Source organism: Taeniopygia guttata, chromosome 14, assembly GCF_048771995.1.
Source record: "Taeniopygia guttata chromosome 14, bTaeGut7.mat, whole genome shotgun sequence".
Lineage (NCBI taxonomy): Eukaryota > Metazoa > Chordata > Aves > Passeriformes > Estrildidae > Taeniopygia > Taeniopygia guttata.
Window position 1 is genome coordinate 3,208,248 of NC_133039.1, and position 26,841 is coordinate 3,235,088.

The 26,841-nt window shown below is 50.6% G+C and overlaps 3 protein-coding genes across 15 annotated transcripts in view; 1 reads left to right on the plus strand and 2 right to left on the minus strand.

Annotated features, from left to right (window-relative positions):
- The window catches only part of MAFK (MAF bZIP transcription factor K), a 14,154-nt gene extending 6,736 nt beyond the window's left edge, over positions 1-7,418 (plus strand). For 5 of the 6 annotated variants that reach the window (XM_030285300.4, XM_072935911.1, XM_072935910.1 and 2 more), the window contains exons 2-3: positions 1,292-1,371; positions 2,556-7,418. In XM_030285300.4, the coding sequence (XP_030141160.1) occupies positions 1,336-1,371; positions 2,556-2,990 (471 nt within the window). In that variant the 5' untranslated portion in view covers positions 1,292-1,335 and the 3' untranslated portion in view covers positions 2,991-7,418. Of the gene's footprint in view, positions 1-175; positions 377-1,291; positions 1,372-2,555 lie in introns of those variants that run through there. The other variant, XM_072935909.1, reaches the window with a different exon arrangement.
- Positions 7,419-10,392: 2,974 nt separating this feature from the next.
- Positions 10,393-19,993, minus strand: TMEM184A (transmembrane protein 184A). Of its 4 annotated transcripts, none has more exons than XM_072935907.1 (9): positions 19,509-19,993; positions 15,836-16,060; positions 15,021-15,186; positions 14,108-14,198; positions 13,944-14,019; positions 13,318-13,409; positions 12,751-12,920; positions 12,454-12,651; positions 10,393-12,023 (listed from the first exon to the last, which is right to left on the minus strand). In XM_072935907.1, exons 2-9 carry the CDS (start codon positions 16,058-16,060, stop codon positions 11,773-11,775), a joined length of 1,269 nt encoding a protein of 422 aa, XP_072792008.1. In that variant the 5' UTR covers positions 19,509-19,993; the 3' UTR covers positions 10,393-11,772. The 4 variants fall into 4 exon arrangements, with proteins under 4 accessions (XP_072792008.1, XP_072792007.1, XP_030141159.4 ...); XM_072935906.1 differs by having other exon boundaries at positions 19,224-19,993; XM_030285299.4 differs by having other exon boundaries at positions 19,219-19,993.
- Positions 19,994-20,924: 931 nt separating this feature from the next.
- On the minus strand, positions 20,925-24,471 carry PSMG3 (proteasome assembly chaperone 3). Of its 5 annotated transcripts, none has more exons than XM_030284345.4 (3): positions 24,341-24,471; positions 23,572-23,794; positions 20,925-21,563 (listed from the first exon to the last, which is right to left on the minus strand). In XM_030284345.4, exons 2-3 carry the CDS (start codon positions 23,790-23,792, stop codon positions 21,476-21,478), a joined length of 309 nt encoding a protein of 102 aa, XP_030140205.4. In that variant the 5' UTR covers positions 23,793-23,794; positions 24,341-24,471; the 3' UTR covers positions 20,925-21,475.
- Between the last annotated feature and the right edge of the window lie 2,370 nt (positions 24,472-26,841).

A 26,841-nucleotide genomic window follows, 5' to 3' on the forward strand; every position in this document is an offset into this window, starting at 1 on the left:
CATGACCTGAAGTCATTATTGCTTTTGGGCTTCTCTGTTTCCATGGTGACTGTCTCCGGGTTGGCTACTTTCCCAAGGTCACCATGGCAACTATCAGAAGGGAATCATGCTTGGGATGCTTTGGCTGGATTTTTCATGAATGATTAGGATGTGTGACACGATGCAGACGTGGAAATGGGGAGGGTTTGGGCTGGGCTGGAGAAAGTGGGGGGAGAGAGAGGACTCCCGCCAGACAGGCAGCGCTCTGCTCTGCGGTGCCGCGGGTGCGCAGCCCTCAGAGCCGCCTTGTGTCGGGGGCACCGGAGCCTCACCCTCCCCTCTGGGGAGCCTTAGCACAGGCTGTGATGGTGGCACGGCTGCCGGTGCCTCTCCCGGGGTAGGTACCATCAGACCACGGGGTGAAGGGGCTGGGTGGAGGTGTGGGCAGGTGGATTTTCTGCAAGGCGCTGGTCGCAGGGGTGTAGTCGCTGGCTAAGGTGAGAGTGAAGGGCAGTGTCACGGCAGGGGACGGGCTGGCTGTCGATGGACATGTCTCCACGTCACTAGAAACATCAAGCAGGTCTGTTCTCGCAGTCTGGGGCTGGAGGATTGGGAAGCAACAGTCTTGGTGTGTTGGGAGAGGTGAACTCCTTCCTGGCTTTGTTATTGGGGGGCTTTTGTTTTTGCTGTTTGGGTTTTCTGGTGGCGTCTCCTTTGGGTGGGGACAGCGCTGGAAGCAGGTTACAAACCAGGCAGCTTCTCTCTGGGTTGCTGGCTCAATTTCGAGCCCAGCTAATAATCATCAAAATGAGAATGAAGGGAGTTGTTGTCTTGTGGCTTTTCAGTGCCTTTTATGAGCAGAGGTAACTCTTAATTCAGTCCCTAATAGGCTATTTGGAGCGTCTGGGATGCCTCCAGAGGGAGGTGATCCAGTGACAGGGCCTTGGAGGCCACGCTCCATTCTCCCCTTGGGAATGGGTGGCACATGGCAAGGTGCTGCGTGATGCTTAGAGTGATTCTTGTTTACAGATGAATGTGGGTGTCCTTCTTTCCTCTCTGCCCTGTCTTCTCTGCTGCATCTTGGTGTGGTTAACTGCAAAATACAAGGTCTTGGTGTTAAAAAGCAATACAAATTTCTCTTTCTTTTATCTGAATAGGGTAAATGATATCTGAATCCATCCTAGTGCTTCAAACAACTGTGTGTTTATTTCTTTTAATGGTGGTTGATTTGGGGGTTTGGGCCGTGTGCTGGGTATTTTCTTCCTGCCCTTGCCTCTGTGATTAACCTGGAAACCTTGTTTTGTTTTTCCAGTTGCAATTTCTGAGCAGTTTTGTCCGGAAGACTGTGCTCAGGTTATGACGACTAATCCCAAACCGAACAAGGCATTAAAGGTAGGGAAGAAGCTGAGTGGGTGGCGCTGGGTGGCTGGGGAGGCTGTCACAGAACTGTGCTGTGCTGGTCGTACGTGACTGTTCTTTTTCATTCCGAGAGACTCTTAGAAATGGGTGCTGGTACAATTTCCCACTGCCTACAGGAAAGGTTAGGCTAAAAGAATATTGGCATTACCCAGAAAGAGGCCTGAAGTCTCTGGGGTGGCATGGAGGCTGGCATATGCCAGCAGCTATCCAAGAGACTTCTGACTACAGGAGGTATTGGCAGCATCCTGAAACCAGTGCTCCCAGTCTTGGCTATGAAGTACTTTTACTTTCAGGACTGGGAGGCACTGGGGAAGGGACTTGTTCAGCTGGTGTCACCCAGATCCATGAGACAGTAAATGCCTCAGGCGTACCAGCTTGATGGTGGTCTATGCCTGGGCTGTTCATGCATGGTTGAAATTTCTTTCTAGTGTTTTGGCTCTTCATTCCATATGTCCTGCAGTCTCTGAAAAGACAAAAGGATGGTGTCTTAAAAGTTCTGCGTTCACTGGTATTGGTTGTGTTTTTCATCCTGAACAATTTTGTGATTGTGAAAATAATGGTGGTGGCAGATGTGTTTGAGGAAAGGGCAAGGCCTTGGTGCTTTTTTCATGTAACTTCAGTTACTACATGTTGTGCCCCGGCAAAAAGAAATCAGGCTGTCCTTGAAGCCAAGCATGGCTGGTTTTGTTCATGACTCAAATGAGCAATCTTCAACAAAAACCCAAAAAGTGCTGAATTAAGCCCTGCACAGAAGCAGCTACTCTGCTTTTGAGATGCTGCACTGGTGTCCCAGCATAATGCTGGGATAAGGTGTCATCTTCAGCATTCGTTATGAATTCCAGGTCCTGACAAGGACTTCACAAAAAAAGGCTTCAGCTGACTTTACATTTATCCCCTTGAAAATCTTGCTGTTGGGTATGTAAAATCACTGCTTTCTGTGACCTAAGTTGTCTATCTAACCCAGACAACTGCAGTGCTCAGATCTCTGCCATGTTTAACCCAGATGTTTTAGTGGAGTTTGTGCTGTCCACGCCACATCAGGGGTGTTTTCCAGGTAGGGATGTCACGTTGCTGAGGGGCAGCCTTTTCTCCTTCTGCTGCCCAGAGCATCCGCTCACATCGGGTCGCTGCTACCCCTGTGCTGTTGGTATTTGCAGGTAAAGGAGGAGTCAGGAGAGAATGCCCCAGTGCTGAGTGATGATGAACTCGTGTCAATGTCCGTACGGGAGCTGAACCAGCACCTGAGGGGTCTCACCAAAGAGGAGGTCATCCGTCTGAAGCAGCGGAGGCGCACGCTGAAGAACCGGGGCTACGCTGCCAGCTGCCGCATCAAGCGTGTGACTCAGAAAGAGGAGCTCGAGAGGCAGCGGGTTGAGCTGCAGCAAGAGGTGGAGAAGCTGGCCAGAGAAAACAGCAGCATGAAGCTAGAGCTGGATGCCTTGCGCTCCAAGTACGAAGCACTCCAGACCTTTGCTCGTACTGTGGCGCGAGGGCCTATTACCCCGACCAAAGTTGCCACCACCAGTGTCATCACCATCGTGAAATCAGCCGAAATCTCATCCAGTTCTGTGCCGTTTTCAGCAGCCTCCTAGTGCCCTCGGTGGGGGGAACTAGCAGCCTTTCAGAGGGGAGGGGATAAGGCTCTTATGCATTGTTCCGGAGTCCTTGGTCACGTCAAGAATTGGCATTCTAAGAAGTCTCTTCCAAAAGTGCAAAAAACAGAAGAATATAAAAAAAGAAAAGAGAAAAACAAACAAACCCAAAGGGTTCCTACAAAGGGAACTTAACTGGCTGCTTCTGTCTGGACTCAGTGGCTCCATCAACCTCTCGTGTCCAGGATTTGAGCTCTATATGCAGTACAAATTGCAAGATCTGCTTCCTCCTTCCCTCTGCCTCCACAAACCCCTCTCAGCTGTGGGCAGCTTTCCAGCTGGGAGAAGATACCTGAGGAGCCTCCGGAGTCTTCGTGAATGATGCTCAAGAGCCAGGAAACATATGGACCGTAGAAATCATCATGTGAGATGAATGTATGGGAAAAAGAGTTTCCTTTAGTGGCCTCCTACTCCTTGTAAGAAGGGTCTCCCCTACCTTCCCCACTTCCACCTGATATTATGAGGGCAGGAATATAGGCTTTTTGGGTTTGATTTCATCCTGCTAACAGTGGATGGGAGTGGGAGGATGATGGAGATAAATGCTTGGGTCTGACCACACCCATTAAGAATAACCTTTTGTTTTCAATCCATGCTGTTAAAATATGGAAAAATATATATTTTACATATTTTAATATGCCCCATTACCTGTGTGGCCTGTAAAAAAACTACATTGCAGCCTCCTTTATTCCAAGCCCAAGTTTCCTGATAGCTCCTTCCCAAAGGTGTGCCTGTGAATTGGGTATATTTATGCAGTTTATTTCTTCCAAATGATCCGCAGTCTTGAAGTAGCAGCTTTTTTTTTTCCTAGGTTACCTGAAGCTGAAGGGAGGGAGGCATAGTAAATGCTGTGAAAAGCAGTGTGGTGAGGAGGACAAGGGGAGATGAGGAGGAAAAATGTTGCATGTATTACTGGTGGAGGCAGAATTGGCTGTGAGAGAAGGTGGGACAGTTCTGCTGGGATCAGCACTACGAGAAGGGGTTTGTGCAGAGGATTTTGGAAGGATGTTTTTGAAGCACTGAAGTGTAACTAGAGGGCAATAGCATTCAGCCAGGAGGAGAGAAGTTTAGAGTCTCCTCTTTGACAAAAGCATTGGTATGTTAGCAATGAGCATCCTTAGCTGGAGATCTGTGCTCACCAGTCCTTGGTGATCAGAGAAGGGCTGTGGGGAGGTCAGATGGGAGCTTGGAAGAGTCTTTCCCTCTCCATAGCACATCAGATGCTGAATTTGGGATCCAAAGAGTACAGTGAACAACCCTCAGTGTTCAGACAACCTGTGTGAATGGGACCCTGAAACTTGATGCTTTCTCTTGCAAGTGGGTGAGTTATAATGAGGGCAGGATGGAAAATCAATGTGCGTGCAGGGGACAGAAATTGGGATCGAGAAGTCGTTTGTTTGGCTCTGAGCAGTGGTTTGGGAGAGGGATTTCTGGCTTGGCAGTGGGCAGGATTTGGGAAGCTGAAAGGAGAGGTTCTGCTGTCGCACAGCAGTGATGAAACAATGAATGTTTCCAGGTCACTGTAAAAAAAAAAAACAAATAGCTATGTTGGTGTTTGTGTGTTTTGTTGTTTTTTTTTTTCTTCTTGAAGTAGGAAAGGAAAGGGACTGTGTGTTTTGTAGGGCAGATCAGAGACTTATGGAATGGACGATGCCTGTTGTCATGCAGGTGAGAAGAGAATGAGATTGCTGAGGTTTTAAGATGAGGAGAAGAGTTTAGAGAATTTGGGCTCTGGAACAAAGATCACGGAGAATTCATAAGTGGTTTGGACTGAAAGAGAATAATCAAGTGCTACCGCTGTTGGAAAGAGGACAGTGAACTGGCATCTGACACCCAGTATATAATTTGTTGTTTGAGGCTTTGTCTTGCCTTGAATGGCAGTAAGTTGGTAGAAATTTAGTGAAGCCCTACTTGTCTTTGGAAGAAGTTGTTAGCTTGCTTTTTCTTTTTCTTTTCACCTTGTCATCGGAGTCTCTGGATTTCCCAGGAGGATCCTTTGTGAAATAGGTTAATGAAAAGAGAAACCTCAGACTTGGTTCTCATTCAGTCCCCAACATCGACATCCGTGACTTTACTGAGCCAGAAAGGGTGTCAGTGAAACGCTTCCTGAAGGCTCGTTCCCCCTGCCAGATCCACACGTTTTGGAGGGGAGCAGGGAGTTTCCTTCAAGTGATTTTCCAACACGTAGAGTTTGGATGGCACTTAGTGTTACCTCATTTCTCCTCCATTCCCTCCCTATCTCCAAACAGGCAGATCGATGTCCTGTGTATCAGTACCAGTTATTGACTCCCACAGCAGAAGCTGAGGAAGAGAAAGATGTTACGGTCATTTCCTGGTCCTCTCATGTTCTCCAGCTCACAGACATTGGACACTTTCCCAGACCTTACAGGTGCCTCCAAAACCAGGCAAAATGGAGACTCCTGGCACTGTTGGGGCTTTAAATGAAAACTTTAATGAAAAAGGCCAGTTGACTTGAAAATGCCCAAATGCTTCCAGTCTTTAAAACAGCTCCAGAGCTCCATAACATTCCTGGCTAGATAGGAACACCCTCTGGCTGCCCTTGACACCCCTCCGGGGAAATCAGACCTGTCTCACTGAAGGGGACAGAGGTTGAACTTTGTTCCTGGGGTCTTCTTGCTGTTGGAATGAGTTGAGAAACATATCTTTATGTGGCACTTCCCTTGTGGCCAAGTATTTATTTTTTTTCCAGTTCTTGGAAGGGTGCCAAAGGCTTGTCCAAGTGATTGCTAGTTTAGTGCTGGTAGGCACTTAAATCTCTGGTCACTCGATAAAGAACAAGAGGCCTGGGTGTTGTTAAAGCTGTTGATACCATAGCCATGGTAGGTAATCCATATTGGATATCCATAAGGACCACGTGGAAATATTTAAAGAGAGAGAAATATATATATAAATATATAATTATATACATTTTATCGTACAGATTTTTCGTAAAAAAGAAAAAAATAATTTTTTTTCCAAGTTTGATACTGTAAATCTTTATTAAAAGAAATTGCCAGTCCAGGGCTCCCTGGGTGGTGACCTGGAGGAGAATGAAATGTCCTGGCTAAACTTCCACAGAGGGATCAGAATTGCAAGGTAATGTGGAGGGAGGAATGACCCGAAAGCTGTTGATCCCGTTGGTGACCCAGCTCCTCCACCCTCCTCCTGGGAGGGCCCTCCAGCTTGGGGTTGTCGCGTTGCATTCCTCTGGGGTTCGGTTTGTTTCTGTTGTGTTTTATTTTTTGTTTTTGTTTTGTTTTGTTTGTTTTTTCCTCTCCGTCCTGCACTTGCCAGCCCGACACCCAGGGCGAGCGCGGCGCGGGGAGCTGGCGGCGCGGGGAGCTGGCGGCGCGGGGAGCTGGCGGCACGGGGCGCGTCCCCACCACGGCGGCTCTCTGCCGCGGTACTTCGGATGCCGGGGCTCCCTTCCCTGCCCCTCTTAGTTTGTCCCCCCGACCCCGCTGAGGAGGAGCGGGGGCTCTGATTTTTGGGTGCTGGGATCCTCTCCCTGGGCCTGGCCTTTCTTTGGTTGCTCCCCATCCGCAGTGTGAGGGCTGGGTGGGAGGCAGGAGGAGGCGAAGGCGTCGCGCAGGGAGCGGGAAGGGACACCTCTGTTCTCGTAGACGTGTGTGCTGTGCTCTCTGTTGGGAGTGGGGAACCTTTCCCTCCAAGGGCAGCTCCAGATCCCTTTGAAACAAGGCAGCGTCTCTGCTCCTGCCCAGCTCTACCATCTGCCAGGAGGAGACCGCAAAGCGCAGAGACCTGGGTGCCACAGCAGCTCTGGGACGGCGGGAGGGACGAGGCGCTGGCACTGGGCCGGGGTGGAGGAGAGCTGTGCCACGGGATGGCTCAGACCTGGGGAGGAGGAGAAGGTGGCAGTTTTTTCTCTCTCGAATCATTTAAACTTCATTGTCATGATTGTTTTTATTTAAAAAAAAAAAAAGGAAAAAAAGAAAAAAAAAGGAAAAAAAAAAAAGAAACAAAACAAAACCGAAAAACTTTTGTAATGTGGATTTGTTTTCCTTCGTCTGTATTTCAGTCTGCTGGGGTGTTTCTGTAGATGGTGGATACTTGCTTTCATTTTTTTAATGATAGAAGTCTTCTGTTTTAAGTTGTTTTTTATCACCAGCTCATTCTATCCTCTGTGGTTACTCAGTAATTTCATTTCAATATTTATTTTTGTGCTGCTTTTTTATTATAAAATAAATTATTGATATACCAAGCAATGTGGATTCCTGTTTGTAAGGCGAATAGCCCTGTGTATGTGTCCATTACTTCTCTTGACAGCCACAACGTAATTTATTGCTGTAAATTTAGCTGCAGTGACTGGTTTTTTTGTACCTTTCCAATAAAGCATTTTCTGGTTTCAGACTTGCCCTGGTCTATGGTCAGCATTTTGGAGCCTGAATTGATCTTCAGTGGAGTGTTTTCCTCGGGTGTTTTTGCTGCCTCTCCCCAGTGCAGCACCCGGCTGGCCGTGGCGCTGCGGTGAGCGATGTGTTTTTTGGAGGCAGGCGAGTGGGATGGCAGTTTGAGCTTTTGCAATTATCTGACCCAACCTCCTGGAGCCCATCTCAGCCTTGCTGTGGTGTTCTTGGGACACTTGAATGTGCTCCAGGGATAGCTGCTGTCCGAGCTGTTTGTCAGGTCGATGCCGTGCTCGGACCGCGTGTGTGTTCCTGACCCAGGGGCTCTGTCTTTGTGCAGTCAGGGGTGTCTGTGTTAGCACAAGCAGGACTGACAGCTCACCACGCACCTGCCTGCAGTCGTGATGCTGAGCAAAGCCACTTGTGGCTGGGAGACACCATGAGCTGTCTTGAAGTGCTGGAGAGAGACACTCCTCTCTCTTCCTTTGGGTTGTGAAATGTCCCTTCATACTTTCCCTGTGTGGCTGTTTGTGAATAAACTGATTTAGCCCCTTACATCAATACTTCATCTTTTTGCTTTTCCCTGTTGAGGCTTTTAAAAAGGTGGTGCCGTGTGCCAGTGAGCTTTTAGGGGTTGTGTTGGCTTTAATTCCCTATTTCAAGTGGTAGAATTTCTTGAGGGAACAGCTGAAGGGGGTAAAACACTTGGGCTGTGTTGAGGCAGTAGGTTGGAGACAGATGGGTGTGTTGGCCAAAGCTGGAAAATTAAGAGGCAGGGCAAAGTGAAGAGCAGGCTGAAAGGCTTTGTGTGTCAGCAGGTAATGGATGGTCATTAGGTGGGGCCGGGCAGGCTTGGCTGAGCAGGCACCTGGGTGAAGCCTGAGGGTGATGGCAGTCTGTGCTGAGCAAAAAAAGCATCATCAGCTGCTTTGGCTCCTGCCTGGAGTCACTGCAGTGAGGAGCTGTGACAACAGAGGGGACAGGGAGGTGTGCCAGTTGTGACTGTTGGAGGGATAGAGGAGCATTAGTTCAGGAAGAAAAGGCCAGGTGAAGATTCAGAAGTGAAAGAAAACCTTCACCATGCATAGGAGAGGAGCATAGAAGGTCTCTGTGAAGAGGGTGATAAAAGCACAAATCCTGCTCTCTGGCACAGGTCTGGCAGTCTGCTGCCTGTCAGCAGCTGGGCCCAGGGACTTGTTGGTGAGTGCTGGCACCCAAAAAAAGAAGAGTCTGTCTCTGACTGGGTGCTGTGCAGCGAGCAGCCATGCGTGAGAGCTGCCTCTGCTGTGGTGCCAGCGGCTGCCTTCCTTCCCCTCTGCTTTTAGGGAGGTCAGCCTGGGCTCCTGCAGGTGTAGTGGCAGAGTATGCCTGTGATGATCATCCCTGACATAAGTGGGGTGTAAACCTGCCTGATCCAAGCCCAAAAAGCACCAGGAGATCCGATAGCTGTAACTCAGCCTTGTCCTTGGGGAAAGCCCGAGGACAGGCGACAACGGGAAAACAAATCTGCCGACCACTGGAGCCTGCTGCTGGCAGTGAGAGATGCCTGTTCCTCCCTGGCAGCCTGCTGGCGAGGCTCCAGGCACAGCAGGCTCCTGTGTAGGTCACCCGTGTGCTCGCCGCCAGCTTTCCCCGTGTCCTTGCTGAGGAGGCAGAGGAGACCGCGTCCAGCCTACATCACCGTTGGCATTTCTATTCCCCGTGGATGCCTTTTGACAGACTAAGGGTCTGAGGGCCGTGACAGCACCCAGCCTGAGCCATCAGCTCTTGCCCCTCTCCAAGAAAAAGGATGAGCAGGAGGCCCAGCTCGCGCTGGCTGGAGCAGGGAGGTGCCTGCTGCTGCTGTCGCGGCAGCCAGCTGGTGTCCAGCCCAGCACGGCTCCTTCAGGCTGGTATCACACTGCTGACTTGCATGAGTCACAGCTGACTTCTTTTCTTTTCTTTTTTTTTTTTTTTTTTTTTTTTTTTTTTTCTTCTCCCCCTTGTTTGGCTTGCAAGAAAGATCTGTTTTACATATAATACAGTAATCAGGGCTTGACATAAATAGGCAAATGTTATTGTCTGCAGTGGGAATTGCACCTGCTGGCAGAGCAATGGAAGCAGCCCATTATGCACTGGAGTCGATCATTTGTGCAATGAAGTACAACCACGCTTCTTGCTGTGTTCTTTGTGCAAGTCTTTATCTCAGCGGCTGCGAGCGCACCGGCAGATGTGCCATCATCACCTTTGCAGTCTGTCCTCACCCCAGGAGCCAGAGCAGCCTCTGTTCCTGCAGCTGTGGCCATCCTCTCCCAGAGGGGTGAAGACCAAGATGTTCAGCTGGGATGTCCCTGCTTCTGTGCCGGCTGCATTACAAAGCCAAGCAACCTTGTCCCTGAGTACTGAGGCTGCACTTTCTATGCAGGACAGTCTTACTCCCAGGATGTGCAGGATCCTGGATGAATGCCTGGATGTGCACAGCCTCTGGCTCTTGTTTATGGACCTCCTTGCAGGAAAAGTGGCAGCAGTCTCACCGGCTGAGCAGGTATGAGCAGCGCTCCTTTGGACTAGAGGGACTTGCAGGACTGGCTGAACTATAGGTTGCTCATGTGGAGTCTGGGCTATAGCATGGTAGCATTTCTCCAATAATAATAATAATAAATAGAGCTTGTCTTGTTTGTGCTGGAGTGTGGGCTTAGCTTAGCTAAACCAGATCCAGCTCCTCTGAACCACTGTATCCACCGCTTAGGCGAGGGTTGGAAGAGGGGCTGTGCAAGGAGAGGAAGTTGGAGACACGCACGTTCTTTGTGGAGTGAAAAAGATGAGCACAAATCCTGTAGGAATGCCAAAATGTGCAGGATGCTGCGTGTGCAGGTATTTCTGCTGGGCCAGCATTGAGGGGCAGGGAGGACGTTAAGCTTAAGAGCATCAGCATTATAGCAGGAACAGGCAGATCGTGGGCTTTGCTTGCTGAGCTCAGTGAAAATGCTTGCTTGCTCTGTGCTAGAAATTGCTGTTTATTAGAAAAAAAATAAATAATTTTCTGTTGTGATTCACATTTTGCAGCTTAAGAGCAGGGCAAAAAAAAGATGCAAATTCTATGAGTTGTGTTTAAAAGGGCTCCAAGCCTTATCCATTGGTTTGTTTGCCACATGACTGCAAATCTGAGGCTATAGATTTGCCTTCATCCTTCCACTAGCCAGATGCCATGCCAGACAACAGCCCAACCAGTGCCTAAGTTCATTCCTAAGGATCATCTCATTAACAGGAGAATAGAAATTAGACTAAAAATTGGGGAAAAAAGGGAAGTCTTAAGAGGAGGATGTGAGCTCACCATCATTGATACAAAGAGCATCCCTCCACGCAGTCTTTCCTTGCCTGTGGTCTTGCCCCACGTGACAACATCCCTCAGCACCTCTCTATCCTCACCATGATCACCCAGCCGGGCTCAGCTCCTGCTTGCCTTCCCACAGGTCAGGCAAACAGGGATGGGGAATAGTGACAGGTTAGGAGGAACAGACAGTTCCCAGTAAGTGAATTCCTACCACCACCACTCACAGTCTGGTTCCCTAATAAAGATTCTGAAAAGGAAGCTGGAATCCCTTTCAACTTCTGATCAGTTCAGAGATAAGCTGGTTTAGACATAAACAAGCACTTCTGTCACTGGCAGCTCTCAGAAATGCAGCTGCAGACCTCTGGTTAGTCCCAGTGAGGTGCTGCCACACTGCCGGGGGATTACTTGGACAGCTGCATCCACATCTGGAGGGAGAAGAGGGTGCCTTACTCTTTCTCCATGGTAAAGGTCTTTTGCACATCTCTATAAGCTTTGCTGTGAGAAGGAAAGGGGAAAAGGTGTAAAAATAAGGAATGACGTCTTTCAACCTTTACCAGGTTTTGAGGTGAAGCGAAGTCACCTTCCTGGGTTGGTTTTCTCCACAGGCCCTTGGAGATAATTTTTTTACTCAAATTGGGAGAAATTAGAGCAGAACTGTGCTGAGAAAAGCATTTCTCTCAGGCCTCAGCATTGCTTGGAGGTAAGAGTAGGGCAAGGCCACTGGTCTGTCCTGCACCCTGGCTCCCCTCCCTGCCTGGCATCCCCCAGCCCTGGCACAGGGCTGGCAGAGAGACAGCAGCAGTGGGGCAGCAAAGCCCAGGCTGCAACACAGGGTCCAACACAGCTCCATCCATGATAGCAGAAGCTGGCACTATTTGACTTGACCTTTTCTGGGTTATTGCATCTTCCCTTTGAGAGACTGGCTTTTTGGATAGAGTTCCTGGTTTCTCAGTATTCTGATTAGCCCAGGCTGTCTCAGCCTCAAGGCACCTCCCCTCTGCATGGGTTAAAACCTCTTCAGTGTCAGTGTCTCTTCTGATACCTCCTACAGCTCCTCATCTGACAGGATTAGCATTCTCTTTTCAATGTTTTTGCTCTTCCTGCTGCTCTGTCCGTCTATCTTGGTGGCCACGTGCCCGTTCTCCCCCGGTGCTTTGCGCTCTGCCTCCTGCATGGACTGCTGGGTGTACTGCTGGTACGCGGGCGAGAAGTTGTGGATGGCATCCTGCACAATGTCCTGGGGGCTGATGGTCTCCTTCAGCCCACTCGAGATGCTCTGCATCGGGGCGAGGTTTGCTGCAAAACAGGGAGAGCAGGAGGGTGATGGGACAGCAATCAATGGGCCCAAGTGATCCAACACACTTCTCCTTAGAAATCCAAGAAGATCAAGGGCTCATTCTGGGCCACATCAGCTTGTGGTCCCAAGTTCCAAGGAGAAGGAAGACAATCCCAGCTCCATGTTACAAAGGGTAGATCCTCTCCAAGAGCATGTGGGTAATACCACCATCCCCTAATCCCGCCCAGCCACACCAAGGTCTCCTTACCTGCCCCCTTGTTTTAGCTTGTGGGTGTCATGAGGGAAGAGGGAGAAGAAATGCAAGGAGCACAGGATAAAGAAATTCCTCTTGTAGCTTTTAGCATGCCATTGGTAATGGGATACTAATAAAATAAGGGAAATTTCCTCTTTACTTAGTAATTGAAGAAAGGAAAAAGTGAGGAAGATTACCTGTTGAGTTTTCTTTCTTCTCCCTGTACACGTGGCAGGTGAATGCGTAGCGCAGGGCAATGGAAGCGAAGAACATTTCAATGCAGATGATGAAGTTCTGGTAGCCAGCAGCCACTGTCCCAGCCCCCACCTCCTTCCCATCGATGATCTGAACTTCAGGGATCACCCCACATTTCTCCAGGATTGCCAGCAGTGTCCCTGTGCGGGGGAAGGGAGAGGGATCAGTTCTGCTCCTGCACCCCTGATCCAGGTGGGGCTGTGGGAGGAGAAGCGCTGGGTGTCCGTGGTGGGACCCACCTTGCCAGAAGGAGAGGAAGATGACGGCCTTGATGGTGATGAACTTGAGGACCGGCTCAAACGGGCGCAGCAAGTCCATGGTGGCGAAGTAGAAGAGGAAAAGGGCGTAAAGAGCCAGGCTGACAGAGAAGTTGTAGATGATGGTGATGTAGAGGTATCCACTGTGGACACTGCAGGCAGAGAGAGAGAGAGAGGGCTGCTGTCCTGGGCTGTGGGGAGCAAAGCAAGTGCAACTGGGGGCAAAGAGAGATCAAATGGGGAAGGAGAGGCTGCATAGCTTTGCTGACGGGGAGAACACAGCCCAGAAGGGGCAGGAGGGCAGAGGTAGCAGCTTCTCCTCTGCCAATGGGACTTCTTTTTATTTATTATTTTATTTATTATGGCTCACAGGAGTTTTGTCCTTTTACTGTTTGGGGGCAGTGAGTCTCTGTTCCCTGGCACTTTGGGCTCACAGTGCTCTCACTATCCACGGAGCAGCTTCCTGGGGAGACTGGCAGGACACACTGGTGATGGAGCAGGGATCCATCCTCTCCCATTCACCCCCCCAGCCCCACCCAGCAGCCTCACTTGAAGTCTCCATCGTGGTACTTCCCGAATGCCTGCAGGATGATGGTGACGATTGCCATGAGGGGTTTCACAATGCAGAACTGCAGCGTGGCCTGCACAGGGGAGAGACGTGGTGTTTGTACCACGGGCAGCAGGATATGCCACCCCTCTGCTCCAGGGACACACACACAGGAGAGAGCAGTGCTCTGGAGTGAAATATGAACCAGCACAAGGGTCTGCAGATGGGAGGGAGTGGGGCTTCCAGAGACAGCTCCTGAAAGGCAGCGTAGCCAGTGCAAGGTGGGGGACAGACAGGTGACAAGATTCAGCCCACAGTGTAGTCCCGGAGAGTGAGACAGCATCCAGGCTAACCTGGGACTGGACAGAGATGGCAATCGGAGCTCTGCAGTGGGAGGAGGCCCTGACTCAGCAGTGAGTCAGAGGCAAGGACAGCGAGCAGCCTTGCTGCTGGCCAGGTGCCAGCAAGCTGGTGACCTGCCTCCCTCAGAGGAAAAGAGCCTCCAAATCCAGCATCTTAAATGAATAATGAAGCTAAGCCCCCTTGGCAGGGCAGTGGGGAAGGAACTTGCCACCCAGAGAGTCTCATCTGAGGGAAGGGGAGTCGATGCTCCCCAAGGGGTACCCACCTGCTTGCAGAAGCGCAGGAACCCGATGGAGTAGGACATACCCTGAAGGCAGCAGGTCCCGTAAAAGCAGCTGGACCTGGAAGCAGAAGGCAAGGAGATGCCATTGGGGGGTGCTGGGTGGGGAAAGTGGGTGGAGAAGGAGCTCACAGGATGCTGGGACTTACGCAATGGGCTTCCCTCGGATCTCTGTCATGATGGTGCTCTCCCCTCCAAGGTACTCGAAGCACAGGCTCAGGAAGCTGTAAATCACAAAAGCTGCCAAGGCAAGGGCAGACATGATCAGCAGGACTGATGGGAGTCCTGGAGGGGGTATTTAATCTCACATTCCTTCCTGCTCAGGTGTTTCCTCATCCAACCTGGCACTGCATCAAGATTTGGGATGCTGGTGGGTGGGACCCCACTGAGAGGAGCAGCAGGTCAAATCTAGCCGACTTCCAAATGGAGTCAGACACATTGCACTATGTGCACAGAGTTTATTACAGACACAGAAGCTCCTCTGGGCACACACAGTCTATCCAGGGACAATCTGCATGGAAGTACCTCAAAATTGCTAAGGGGCAGCACAAATGGTTGGTGGCCAGAAAGCAGCAGGTCCTGAACAATTTTCTTGGACATCCCCACCACTTATTTTTCATATACTCCAAACCTGAAATAATGCAAATACACACACAACTTAGTTCCTGAGGAAGAGAGGACCAAGGTAGAAAAACAGCCTTAATCCTGACAAGTTTCCCTTGCACTTCAACACACCCCAGTGCTCCATTTCCTTAGGTACATCTGCCTCATGTTTTAGAGAAGTTGCATTTCTACTTCACAGATAGCCAGAAAACCTCTTTCCCAGGACTGTGGTGCTGGGGTCCCTCCAAGCCTGTGTCTGAAAGGCTGCAGCTCATGTTTGTCTATGGGACATCCCCTCCCTGCTGCCAACAGAGAAGAAAGGAGAAAACTTTTGCCTGGAGGGAGAGTGGGAAGTGAAAGCAATGGAGATTTGCCACTTCACAACCCAAGATGCTCCAGAGACAGGATGAGAGCCCTGCTTTACCCTCAGCCTCCCCGCTGAGCAGATGCTGTGCTCACCTTCATAGCAGTCACGCACCGAGTCGAAGTAGACGTAGTACTGGTGGCTGCCGAGGAGGAGGAGGCTGAGCCAGGAGTCAAAGGCATTGACGGGCACGATGAAGAGGATGCGGATGATGTAGCGCTGCTCCTTGGGGATGGTGTAGTTCCTCAGGTGTGTGTAGATCTGCAAAGTGCCCAGCATGCAGAGTTGTAGCTGCCACAGGCCAGGATGGGAACTAGAGGTGCCCCCAAGCCCACAGGGGTGCTGTGTTAACCCTCCTCTCTGGGGTGAGAGTTCTGCCAGCTTTCCACCACAGACCCACTGCAGTGAAAACACACAACAGGCTCCATTCCAGTCCCTGGGCCCATCCCTTGCATGAAAACATGTGGAAATCAGGTTCCTTCTCTGGGCTGTGTGAGGAATGTGCCCTACCCTGTGCAGCCCCATCCCTGTGCTTGAAGACAGCCACCTGCCCCAGGCCTGCCTCCAGCAGCATGGATCTGCACAGCCCACTAAACCATGCCCACTTGGGATATGCCTCAAGGCAGCTGGTGCTGTGCACCCCAGACACCCCAAATGCCCCACCGTGTTGCCTCTGGGCAGTGCCTACAGCCTCTCCTGGCTCTGGCAACCACCTGGGGAGAGTGTGGCAAAGTCCATCCTTATGAGCTGCCAGCACCAGGCTCCTGACAGCAGGGATATCACCTCTGGGCAGCAACAGGAAGAAATACTTACCTGGAGCTGAGTGATTCGCAATGGACTTGGGGGCAATTGATAGTTTTGCTGTCACGTTAACCCCTGTGTTGAGCCCCATCTCTGCTGCAGCCCATACCTGGTGGAAGGTGAGGATGAGTGCTGACCACACGAAGATGCCAGAGATGGCCTGCGCTGCTGTCGTGGTCAGGAAAAGCTGCTGCTCGTCCTGGGAGTTGTTGTGGGGAGCCGTAAGCAGGGCAACAGCTGAGAATGGTGGGGCTGAGGCCAGCCCGGCTGATGTGCCAGGTCCCAGCGTGCCAGGTGCCACGGGAGAGGGCACAGCACGTGTGGCATTACTCATCTGCAGGGAGGGAGAAGGAAGGGGAGTGGTGCAGGAAGGCAGGAGCAAGGTAAGCTGGTGACAGGGAAGGTACCAGCAGATTTCCCAGCCCACACAGCATGTACAAAACCTCCTGTGAGATTTATCTCCTCCCCAGGGTTTTTCCAGGGTGTCCTTCACCCAAACTAGCCCCTTTGCCGTGATTGGGTCTGCTTCTCCCAGCAGGAAAATGCAAATATCCTTCAGGAGCAGACCCTCTTTTCCCTGAGGAGGTCTATGCAGTTCCCATGTCTCCCAAAAGACACACTTCTCCTTTTCAGCTTTGCTCCTTGCTTTCTCAGGAATCACTCCCACTTGAAAGGGAATGATCTGTACATCTTTTCCATCAGAAACCAGAGACTTAAGGGTTAAACCAATCCCTCACCCAGGATAATAAAGAGTCCCTTACCAACAAGCCATCAAGACACTTGTGTCATCTTCCTTGGGAGCCCAGAAAACACCAGATCCCCCCCCCAAATTTGGCTCCTTTCATCATGTGTGGCCTGCTGGCGGCAAAGCCTGGGGCTGCCCAAGAAACCAAACATTTGGTGTCACCCACATTCTTCACCCAGCTATTTCGGGATTGTGGGGGTGTCAGTGTGCCAGTAGTGCCAACCCCAAGACCTGAAGAACAGCCAGCAGTCCCTCCTGCACCCAAATTAGGCACAAGGGAGCAAGCCTGCTATGCCAGAAGCAGATCTGCTGCCCTTTGGGGATGCAGGAGTGCTGTGGCATCTCCCTGCTCGGTGTGTGCTCCTCAGAGCTGGCTCTCCCAAGGCACTGAGCATTCCTGGTGCAGAGGGTGGCTGGGCATACGGACACCGTGTACCCTGTGGTTATAGACAGCAAGGACCAACCTAATAATAAGCAATTATTTATAGGGCAGCTTTGTATCTCAAGGCAAACAGATGCATAAACTGCCATGTTTGGGTTCTCTTTCTCTTAATCTATGGAAAGTTGCTTTTTCCCCAAGTATAGCAATAGTGGTTTAAAAAACCAACAACCTGCAAGCTGAACTCTAACAATATAGATGCTTCTCAGTGCATTGTTAATAAACAAATACTTTAGCTGCTGGGTAACTATCGCCTGGGGTAAAACTGTAAGCATGAACTGGAGAGGAGCATAAAAATATCTGCCATGGATAAGAGTGGTAGGGAATAACCTCGGTCCAATTAAACACTGAAAACAAACCAAAGCAAGAGCTGACCCTGCGGCTCCCTGTTCTGCCCTCTCACCGAACCCCAACCTCACAGGAGAGCAGACTCAGCTGGTGTCAGATCAACAGCCCTAAAAATACCTTTCCACGGCTCGGCCTGGCAGGAGTCGCTGTAAGCGGAGCTGGCCTGGCGCGGCCCCAGGAGCGCACCCGGAGCGGGGACAGCAGCGGGGCCCAGGGTGTCACACCGCAGCAGGAGCCGCGTTTTCCTCCCTGCCACCACCCTCCTGTGCTCCTGCCCGGCCAGGATCCCGGAAAGCCGGGGCGGGAGCTGGTCTTTGGACACACTTGGATGCTGCCGGACCTGCCTTGTAAACATTAACAGGAGGATGAGATAGCTGGTGGCACGGGGAAGGAGATGAGAGGCTGGCTGTGTCCCGTTCGTTCCCCAGTCACTCCTCGCTCTTTCTGGGGGCTGCCCTGCTGCTGGCTGGGGCTAAATGGCTGGATTTGGCCACGCTTTGCTTCTGCCGGAGCATCATGGCAGAGCAGGATGAAAGCTCACTCTTTCTAGCTGTGTTTTTCTAGTCACTTTTCTAGTGATCCAGCTTATTCCCCAGGACACGGCAGAGAGCTGTGCTCTTCACTAGATCCATTTATTCTGTTTTCAACCCAGCGCTGTGCCACAGATGCTTGGTCCAAGACATCCCATCTCTTATTAACTTTCCCAGCCATGGCGGTGTGAGCACGGTGGCACCAACAGCCAGTCCTGGCAGCCTCCCCAACATTGTCACACTGAACATTGCAGAGCAAGCCATTAACAGCAAAAGCCTCGGTGCCGCTCAGAGACAGGGCTCCCAGCTCCACAGGTAATTAGATCCCGGCCGTGCAAGGTAGTCAGGCAATTCAATGCAGTTAGAGAGCCATTTGCTTCCAAAACAAAGGCAGCAAGGAGACACCGGGAATAATACCAGCTGCAAAATTCAGCTCCTCGATGGGACTGAGCCATATCCAATCTGTTTTCAGACACCTTGCAGGTACCTGCCATACAGTGTCTACCTGTTACATACACTGTCTGGGATATTAGAGATGCTAAGTGAGAACTGAAAAGATAAACTGAGCAGTGAAGCTTGTGTTCAGGCAGGCCACCTGCAAATGGGGCTTTTCACCTTGCCAGGGACTCCCCTTCATCGGCAGGCTGCCAGAGCCCAGACTCCCAGCTCACATGCCTCCCTGTGTCCTGCAGCACCTAGGACATATCCCCATCTCAGCGGCAGCCCCCTGTGGGGTGAGGCAAGTCAGCAGGGAAAGGTGAGCCCTCGCAGCCCCCCAGCACTGCCTCTGAGATCCCTGACCCACATCCTGGGAAGGGGAGCATCCAGGCTTAGTCCCACCAGAGCAGGAGAAGTGCCTTTCCTGCTGATTGCTGTCAGATAAAGCCGGGATACTCTATTTACGGGACCGGCCTCTCCACACCACCATCAGGCCACTCAGGGGGAAGGACCTACGGCACACAGCTACAAATCCGGCAGGGCAGCATCGAGCGCTCCCCGAAGCCCATCTGGAGGAGTGGATGACGCAGGCACAGGGCTCTTAGAGAAGGCTCTGCCCCCCCAGCGGCTCCCACAGGTGCTCAGAACCAATGGCTGAGTCAACCCCGATTTGTGGGGTTTCCCCCAGCTGCTGTGCACCCCCAGGCCCCACTCACCCTTTGGGGCTCCTCCGGGAGGGAGTCTGGCTGCCGTGCACCTGCCTCTGCATCCCCCGTGCCCTGCTCCACCTGCCCCGCTGGAGACTCCTCCTCCGGACACCCTCCCAGCCCTGCCCGCCCGCTGGACACGGGCCCCGGTTACCGCACTGCTCCCCGGCTCCCACCGGCACCCCGCTCCTCCTGGCTGCTGCCCAGCCCCACCAGCACCCCACTTCTCCCAGCAGCACCCCACTCTCCCCGCTGGCCCCTGCTGTGTCCCGGCACCCTGCTTACCTTACCGGCACCCCCTCGCTGTGCCCGGCTCGCCCTGCCAGCGCCCTCCCTGCGCCCCGGGCCCCGCGGGAGCTGGAGCAGCAGGTCGGGCTTTGTCTCCCGCAGAAAAGCTAACCCAACTTACCTTTCCAGTCCGCCGTGCTCGGCACCCACGCCCGGAAAGCAAACACGGATGGAAAGCGGCTGTGCGGCCCGACACCGCTGCCCCCCGCCCAGCACACGGGCCGAGGGCAGGAGCTCTGCCTGGGTGGCAGAGGCAGCTTTCCCAGCAGTCGGGAATTAATCCCTACCTGGAGGAGAGCGGTGACAAAAGGCAGGCAGCTGGTGGCACCTTGTGCCTGTTGTTTGAGCAGGCCTTCCCCTTGGTTTATCGTGCGGCAGAGAGGAGCAAAGTCGAAGGACCAATTGCTCGTGCTCTAATTTATCACACATGGAAAGGCAGCAAGGTAAGTCTGTCCTGGCTCCGAGCATCAAATCAGAGATGCTTCCATGACCTTTCCTCACCCACTGCCCTGTGCAGACCAGGTGGCACATACACAGCCAGGAAATGAAGGTGCTTAACTTGTGCCTGGCTTTTAGGTAGTAACACTCAGCTCTTTGGGGCATAGCAGTGGTACACACCACAGTGGAAGATGCAATTTCTATCCAATTTGCTGATTCATGCATGTTCTCTTCAAGCTGCTGGAGCTGTGGACACAGTAAGAGCTTCAGTTTTGTGTCAGAAGAGAATCCCTACTAGCAAACCAAGATTGACAATAACGAATTCCACATGCCTCTTTCAGCCTTCCTAGACAAAAAAAAAAAAAAAAAAAAAAAAGGGAAGTGGAAAAGAGGAAAAATTTATAGCTCTGACAGATGCGAATCTTTGATTCTTGGAAGCACAGTTTAGAAAATTATTTTTAGATGCAGTTTCTTGTCAAGGGCAGCTGGAAGCCTGCCGTGTTTGAATGTATTTTTTAAAAAGAGTTTCATTTCTCATAATCCCTTTAAATGCTGTAAATAACTCTTATTTCAGAGAAAAGAGTCCTTTCGAAATCCATTTTCTGCTTTTCTACTTCTAGGGGATTTTTTAACAACAGAATGACCTGGCAGCTGGATCACCATGATGGGGCAGGCACAGGCTCTGTGCTGCTTCTGCTGTACCAACTGGTCTTAGCACAACTCCACCGTGCCCAGAATCCAAGACCTGGGCTCCGTCTGTGCTGTCAAGTTCATAAGTGACAGAAGTGTGTAACAGCTCACTTAAAAATTTACTACTTGTTGTTGTTTATTAGAAGAGGTAAAAACAAATGTGCTTTCCAAGCAAAAGTTTGGCTATTAATCTTTGCATCAGCTCATACAACATAATCTGACATGTTTTGTAAGTGACTTGTCAGAAACAACCCTGTGTAACCCCTCAAACCATGTGTCCCCACATCTCCTAAGACAGATGTTCATTGCAGGTGATCAGCCTATGGATGCTCTGTTTCTCCGGTGTGTTGGTACCACGTAATCCATTGGCAGAGATTATTTTCTTACCACTAATTTGGGTTCCTGTCTTCCACCCTGACATCAGCTTTCATGAAATTTGCAGAGCATCATGATCTGCCTCTCTTTAAAATCAGAGTAAAAGTAGAAAATGAATTCAGACTACATCCAGAAAGGAATGGACATAAGGACAAAAGCAGCCATTTAGGACTCATTTCCTAAAAACAGGCAAGAAAATCTTTCCCATTATACAACTGTTTATTTTTTACCAAGGCTTGTATTTCAACTGAAGTGATTCTCATAGAGCAAAAAAGAAAACAGGTAAAATTTGATTTGACAATGTTTCTTTTATTCCCTCTGCACTGGGTGTTCCCCCTTTGCGGTATGGCACAGCTACAGAGCTTGGCATTTGCTGCTCCTCAGGACACATGTGCAGAGCTGAGCCCTTTCCCAAATAAATGACCCACCCAACATGATAAAAGTAGCACTCCTCTCCTATGTTGAGACAATTGCTTTCATCTCGCCACTGTCTATATGGACTTGCAAACCTGTCCCAGTAATAAAACCCACAAATGTTCTACACAGTAGAGAAAAATTCATGAAATTCCTCAGGACGTCCAAAACCACCACAAAGACATTCCATCATTTTCATTTCTAGTCCCCTTAAATAGGTGGTGATGAGTCACGGACTCAAGATCATTTCCTTGAATCCAGATGGCACAACTTCACCACACTTGGCAGCTCCGGATCACTTCTCGTAGAGCCTGTATTCCTTCCATGGTTTTGTCCTTTAAAGCCATGGCGAGGAGAACAGGTTTGTTCCCAGCTTCCTGCGACACGAACGCCACCAGGTTTTTGGCACAAACATGAACAAGGGGCTGAAAAGCAAAGGGATACAGATGTACACTCCTACAGATGGGAGAGCCCTCCTGCAGGAGAGGAAGAGTCCCTGAGTGATGTGGAGAACCTCTTGATTCTGGACTCAGACTGAGCTCGATGCTTGTTGGCCAGCTCCAACATGGTCAGCAAAGGCGAGCCATGGGACAGGGAACTTCAGAAAGCATTTTCTCTACCAGCTTAAAAGGAAGAGTTTGGTCCCATGAGTGTGCCAGCCACCCACACCACCTGGAAACAACTTTAGTGGAGCTGCACTTGAATTGAGTTCAGCACTGTCTGGGAAACTTGGAAACTCAGTACGGAGAATCTTTCCTTCCATAATCCTCCCACCTGAACTGTGGCACCAGTGTTAAATTATATGAAATGCTATGGATCCAAATGCCTTTATTTCATTTATGGCTAGGTTTCTAAAGAAGCTTGCAAGTACAGTTTTTTTGTTTAAAAACTTGTTCTGAAGAGGGGATGTTCCATTGACAAGCTCTGGAAAAAAACTGTTATTTTTGTAATTCCTAGAGATCCCAAAATGGTGTTAAACACGCAGTTTTTGTATGTCTGGTGTTACAGACATGTTGCCTTTTATTTTAATAGAATAATGAAGAGCAGAAATAAGTAGTGAAGCTGAAGGAGGCAAAAAAAGGGATATAACCTTTTCCATGAGGTTTCTTTAACAAGAGTAGATCAGAACAGCATTGACTATTTCACATGGAAAGCACCTACAATGACATCTAGCCCAACTGCCTCACCAACTCAGAGCTGATCAGGTTAAAACATTATTCAGGGGATTGTCCAAATGGCTCTCAAACACTGACAGGCTCAGAGCATCAACCACCTCAAGCCTGTTCCAGTGTCTGACCACACTCTTGGTGAAGAGGTGTTTTCCCATGTCCAATCTCAACCTCACCCAGCACAGCTTCGAACCACCCAGCTTGTCTAGGGTTTATTTACACCCATAGTTGTGTATCTGTTGGAAGGATGAGTTTGCTTGATTTCAGCTGCTGTTTGGAAGTGTGCAACGTCCCCAAGAAGGATGTTAGCAGTGACAAGCAGGAAAGTAGCAAACTAGTGAAACTCTTTTCTTGAAATTTAGATCAGTTAGTTAAAATTATTTAAAAATAGAATGGAACAAAGTAAACATAGCACTTCCCATTTCCAAATAAAACACAAAATAAGTTTGGGGGTGGAGGTGGTCAGCATTTGCATATATCAAAGCAGAGAAAGCAAAATATCTCCCAAAAAGGGAAGGCTATTGCTCAAGAGAAAGAACTCCACAAGGAAAAGTCATGGATAAAATCAGAAACTTGTGTTGTTATAGCTTTTCTAGTTAAATCTAGCAAGTAATATGTGATAGCTTCAACCCTGATGGAAAGCCTCGTAATCTTGTAGCTCTGTAACTTTCTGTTTTAATGTTTGACCAGTTGATGCTTTGTGAAACACATTTGCTTCTGCTTTCTCTCTAGCTTTGCAAAGTGGTCGATAAAAACCTCATTTTGTTGAAGCAAAACAAATTAAACTTTATCAAGGGAAGGTGCTGGCAGGCACACTTGGGAGTGGGCAACTAAAGCCCATTATGGGGCTGGCATAGACAGGGGAGGATGGGGGTGGGAAAACAGACCTGGAAAGGAAAACAAACTCACTGGAACAGAAACCCAAAAAGGTTATCAATGGCTGCATATTTAATCTTGCAACCCTCAAATCAACAGAGCTTTATCAAACTTTCCATAAACATGCAGAAGCAATCCATATCCTGTAGGATACAAAACAACAGATCGCCAAACCATTCACAGTTAGTTACACTTTTATGTCCACAGAGCAGACGAGCACACATACTTTTCTGATGAGCCCCTCTTTCCTCATTTTAAAATTAATCTTATCACTAGTCAAACACTGCTTAACTGCTGTGATTCATCAACTCCCTGGCAACTTGCACAGCCCCACCTACTCCATTTCCCCCTTATCCTTGCTGCCCCAGCGCTCCGCATCCGCTCTCACCTCACCTCATCCTTGCCCAGCAGCACCTTCGTGGTGAGCGAGGGCCTGCCCACGTCGTCGCCGATGATGTTGGGGTCCACGTAGACGATGGTGCCCATCTTGCCGTACTGTGTGACCACCACGAGGACGGAGTTGGAGAAGGCCGTGCACACCACCTCCGTGGGCACCCCGTGCACCACCTCCTCCCGCTGCTTGGACGTCACGATGGGACCCGCTTCCATCGCTTCCGAAAAGGAACAAAACGGCAACAGCACGACAGCATTACATTAAAAACATGCGCGACGGGCTACAAAAAGACCGAATCCTTCCCATAGTTTGAAATACCCACGCTAAGGTTAATTTCAGTACAAACCCGCACCTCTGACCGGGGGGGACCTCGCAGCCCCGCAGCGATGGCATCACTGCCCCGCACGGCCCCGCTGCCTGACAGGGGCCCCGCTAACGCGGGCAGCTGCCACCGAGGGGGAAAGAAACCTCGAGCCCTGCTTCCCACCCCGGCTCCACCAGGCTTTTCCTGAGACAGACATGGAGACAGGGAGACGGCCACCCCCATCCCGCCGGGCCGCGGCCCTCACCGCCCCTACCCTTGCCGCCCCGCCGCACCGCCGCTCTCCGCCCAGGCCCGCCCCGCCGTGGCGGAAGCAGCGCCTTTCTTTTCCTTTCCCTTCCCATCCCTCCCTCTCTCCCGCCCGCAGCCGGCGGGGGGCGATGGCGCAGGGCAGCCCTCACGGCCCGTTCCCTCCCCTTCCCTCAGCGCCGCCGCCATTACCCGCCACGCTCGCGCGCGGAAGGCGCCATGTCCGCCCCCCCCGCGCCCTCTCCTCACGGCCCCTCGCCGGCCTCGGGCAGAGCTGCCGCTCCCGGGCCCTTCCCCGGGGATAAACCCCTTTCTCCGGGGATGAACCCCTTCTCCGGGGATGAGCCCCTTCTCCGGGGATGAACCCCTTCTCTGGGGATGAACCCATCCTCCCGGGGATGAACCTCTTCTCGGGAATGAACCCCTTCTCTGGGATGAACCCCTTTCTCCGGGGATGAACCCCTTCTCGGGGATGAACCCCTTCTCTGGGGATGAACCCCTTCTCGGGGATGAACCCCTTCTCTGGGATGAACCCCTTCTCTGGGATGAACCCCTTTCTCCGGGGATGAACCCCTTCTCCGGGGATGAACCCCTTCTCTGGGGATGAACCCCTTCTCTTGGGATGAACCCCTTCTCTTGGGATGAACCCCTTCTCCGGGGATGAACCCCTTCTCTGGGGATGAACCCGTCCTCCCGGGAATGAACCCCTTCTCCGGGGATGAACCCCTTCTCTTGGGATGAACCCCTTCTCTGGGGATGAACCCCTTCTCTTGGGATGAACCCCTTCTCTGGGGATGAACCCCTTCTCTTGGGATGAACCCCTTCTCCAGGGATGAACCCCTTCTCCGGGGATGAACCCCTTCTCTGGGGATGAACCCCTTCTCCGGGGATGAACCCCTTCTCTTGGGATGAACCCCTTCTCCGGGGATGAACCTCTTCTCTGGGGATGAACCCCTTCTCTGGAGATGAACCCCTTCTCCAGGGATGAACCCCTTCTCCAGGGATGAACCCCTTCTCGGGGATGAACCTCTTCTCTGGGGATGAACCCCTTCTCTGGGGATGAACCCCTTCTCGGGGATGAACCTCTTCTCGGGAATGAACCCCTTCTCTGGGGATGAACCCCTTCTCGGGGATGAACCCCTTCTCTGGAGATGAACCCCTTCTCGGGAATGAACCCCTTCTCTGGGGATGAACCCCTTCTCGGGGATGAACCCCTTCTCTGGAGATGAACCCCTTTCCCCAGGTTAGCCTCCACACCCACTTTCTCCCTGTTTCACACCAGGAGTTGAGGAGGAGTCACAGGGCAGGACCCCCCTGTGCCATGAGGGGGTGGTGTGTGAGGGACCGGTGACGCTGGGGATCTAGAAGGGCTGTGGATATTGTTTTTCCCTCATTTCCCCATGGGATACCATCGCTCCCAGGTGACTCTGGGGATCTAGAAGGGCTGTGAATGTTGTTTTTCCCTCATTTCCCCATGGGATACGATCCCTCCCAGTACTGGGTTTTGTTAGGCCGCACTGTAAGATCCAGTGTGTGCTTTCCCATCTTAATAAAAGTGGCTTATAAAGGGGGCTTGTGTAAGGGAGGCAATTTTTTACGTACAGAAAGAGATAGGACAAGATGAATGCTTTTAAACTTAAAAGGAAGAAATGAATATTGGCTGTTAGGACTTAGACGTCCCTATGAAGGTGCTGAGATCCTGGCACAGGTTGCCCAGAGCAGCTGTGGCTGCCCCATCCCTGGAAGTGTGCAAGGCCAGGGTGGACAGGGCTTGGAGCAACCTGGGATAGTGGAAGATGTCACCCACGACAAGGTGAAACAAGATGATTTTTAAGGTCCTTTCCTTAAAGATTTCCAAACCTTTCTGTGATTCTATGAAAACAAGGTTGGTTTTGGTCATGGAAGTGGCCTTGCCATTAGCTGAGCGAGCATTGGAGCTGTACTGGGGGATAAAATAAAGGCATCTGTGTGAGGAGAGTGAAACCAAATGTGTCCGTCTCAAGTGCAAACATTAGTTTCTATTAATTATACCAAATCAATAAAGTACTATTTTTTCCCTTTGAAATACTGGCACGCATGAATAAAAATTTTGTATTCTAATTTATACAAAGCCCTGAAAATTGGTATTTCCCAGAAATTTGCAACCTCACAGACTCCTGCAATTGCTGCATCTAAAATACAGTCGAAACCTTCATTCCCATGTTTTAGCTCTCCTTTACCAGCATCCTCACCTCATCCCAAATATCCGGGTCATGTGTACAGCAACAGCTATCTGACCTGTGGGTTATCTGTTCAGGTCTCATCTCCAAAGGACCATGAATACTTCTTTTGTTTGTTTTGCATTAAAAGTTTTACTAAAACTTGATTACAGGAGGAAAACACAGACTTCGTGCTGAGAATCCTTTAAGGCACCGTTAGAGAGCAGCAGAGGTCCATGGAAAAGCTTTTAATTCAGCAGGTTATTTTTGTGGTTAATTCAAACTCGGAGACTCAATACCTTTTCGGTACTCTTTGCAGCCTGGCAAATAGTCTGTTTTCCAGCACTGAATAAACAGCATTCCTCTTTCTTGCTTACCACAATCACTCGAGGCTTTGCCTGTTTGACAGAGATAATAGCAGCTATTGTCAGTAAAACCTCCTGACTCATAAAGAAGTTTATTCCTGCTCTGCCTTCTCCAGAGAGTAACTTTACT

What these genes read in the sequence shown, in the direction of transcription:
- PSMG3 (XM_072935471.1), bottom strand. Translation starts at nt 24,243, where the DNA reads ATGGGAAGGGAAAGGAAAAGAAAGGCGCTGCTTCCGCCACGGCGGGGC. An exon ending in AGCGGCGGTGCGGCGGGGCG is followed by an intron (nt 23,795 to 24,161) that starts GCAAGGGTAGGG and finishes CCTTTTCGGAAG; the next exon opens with CGATGGAAGCGGGTCCCATC. An exon ending in TGCTGCTGGGCAAGGATGAG is followed by an intron (nt 21,564 to 23,576) that starts GTGAGGTGAGAG and finishes TTTGCTTTTCAG; the next exon opens with CCCCTTGTTCATGTTTGTGC.
- TMEM184A (XM_072935907.1), bottom strand. Translation starts at nt 16,060, where the DNA reads ATGAGTAATGCCACACGTGCTGTGCCCTCTCCCGTGGCACCTGGCACG. An exon ending in TCATCCTCACCTTCCACCAG is followed by an intron (nt 15,187 to 15,835) that starts GTATGGGCTGCA and finishes GGCACTTTGCAG; the next exon opens with ATCTACACACACCTGAGGAA. An exon ending in TCCTGCGCTTCTGCAAGCAG is followed by an intron (nt 13,410 to 13,943) that starts GTGGGTACCCCT and finishes TCCCCTGTGCAG; the next exon opens with GCCACGCTGCAGTTCTGCAT.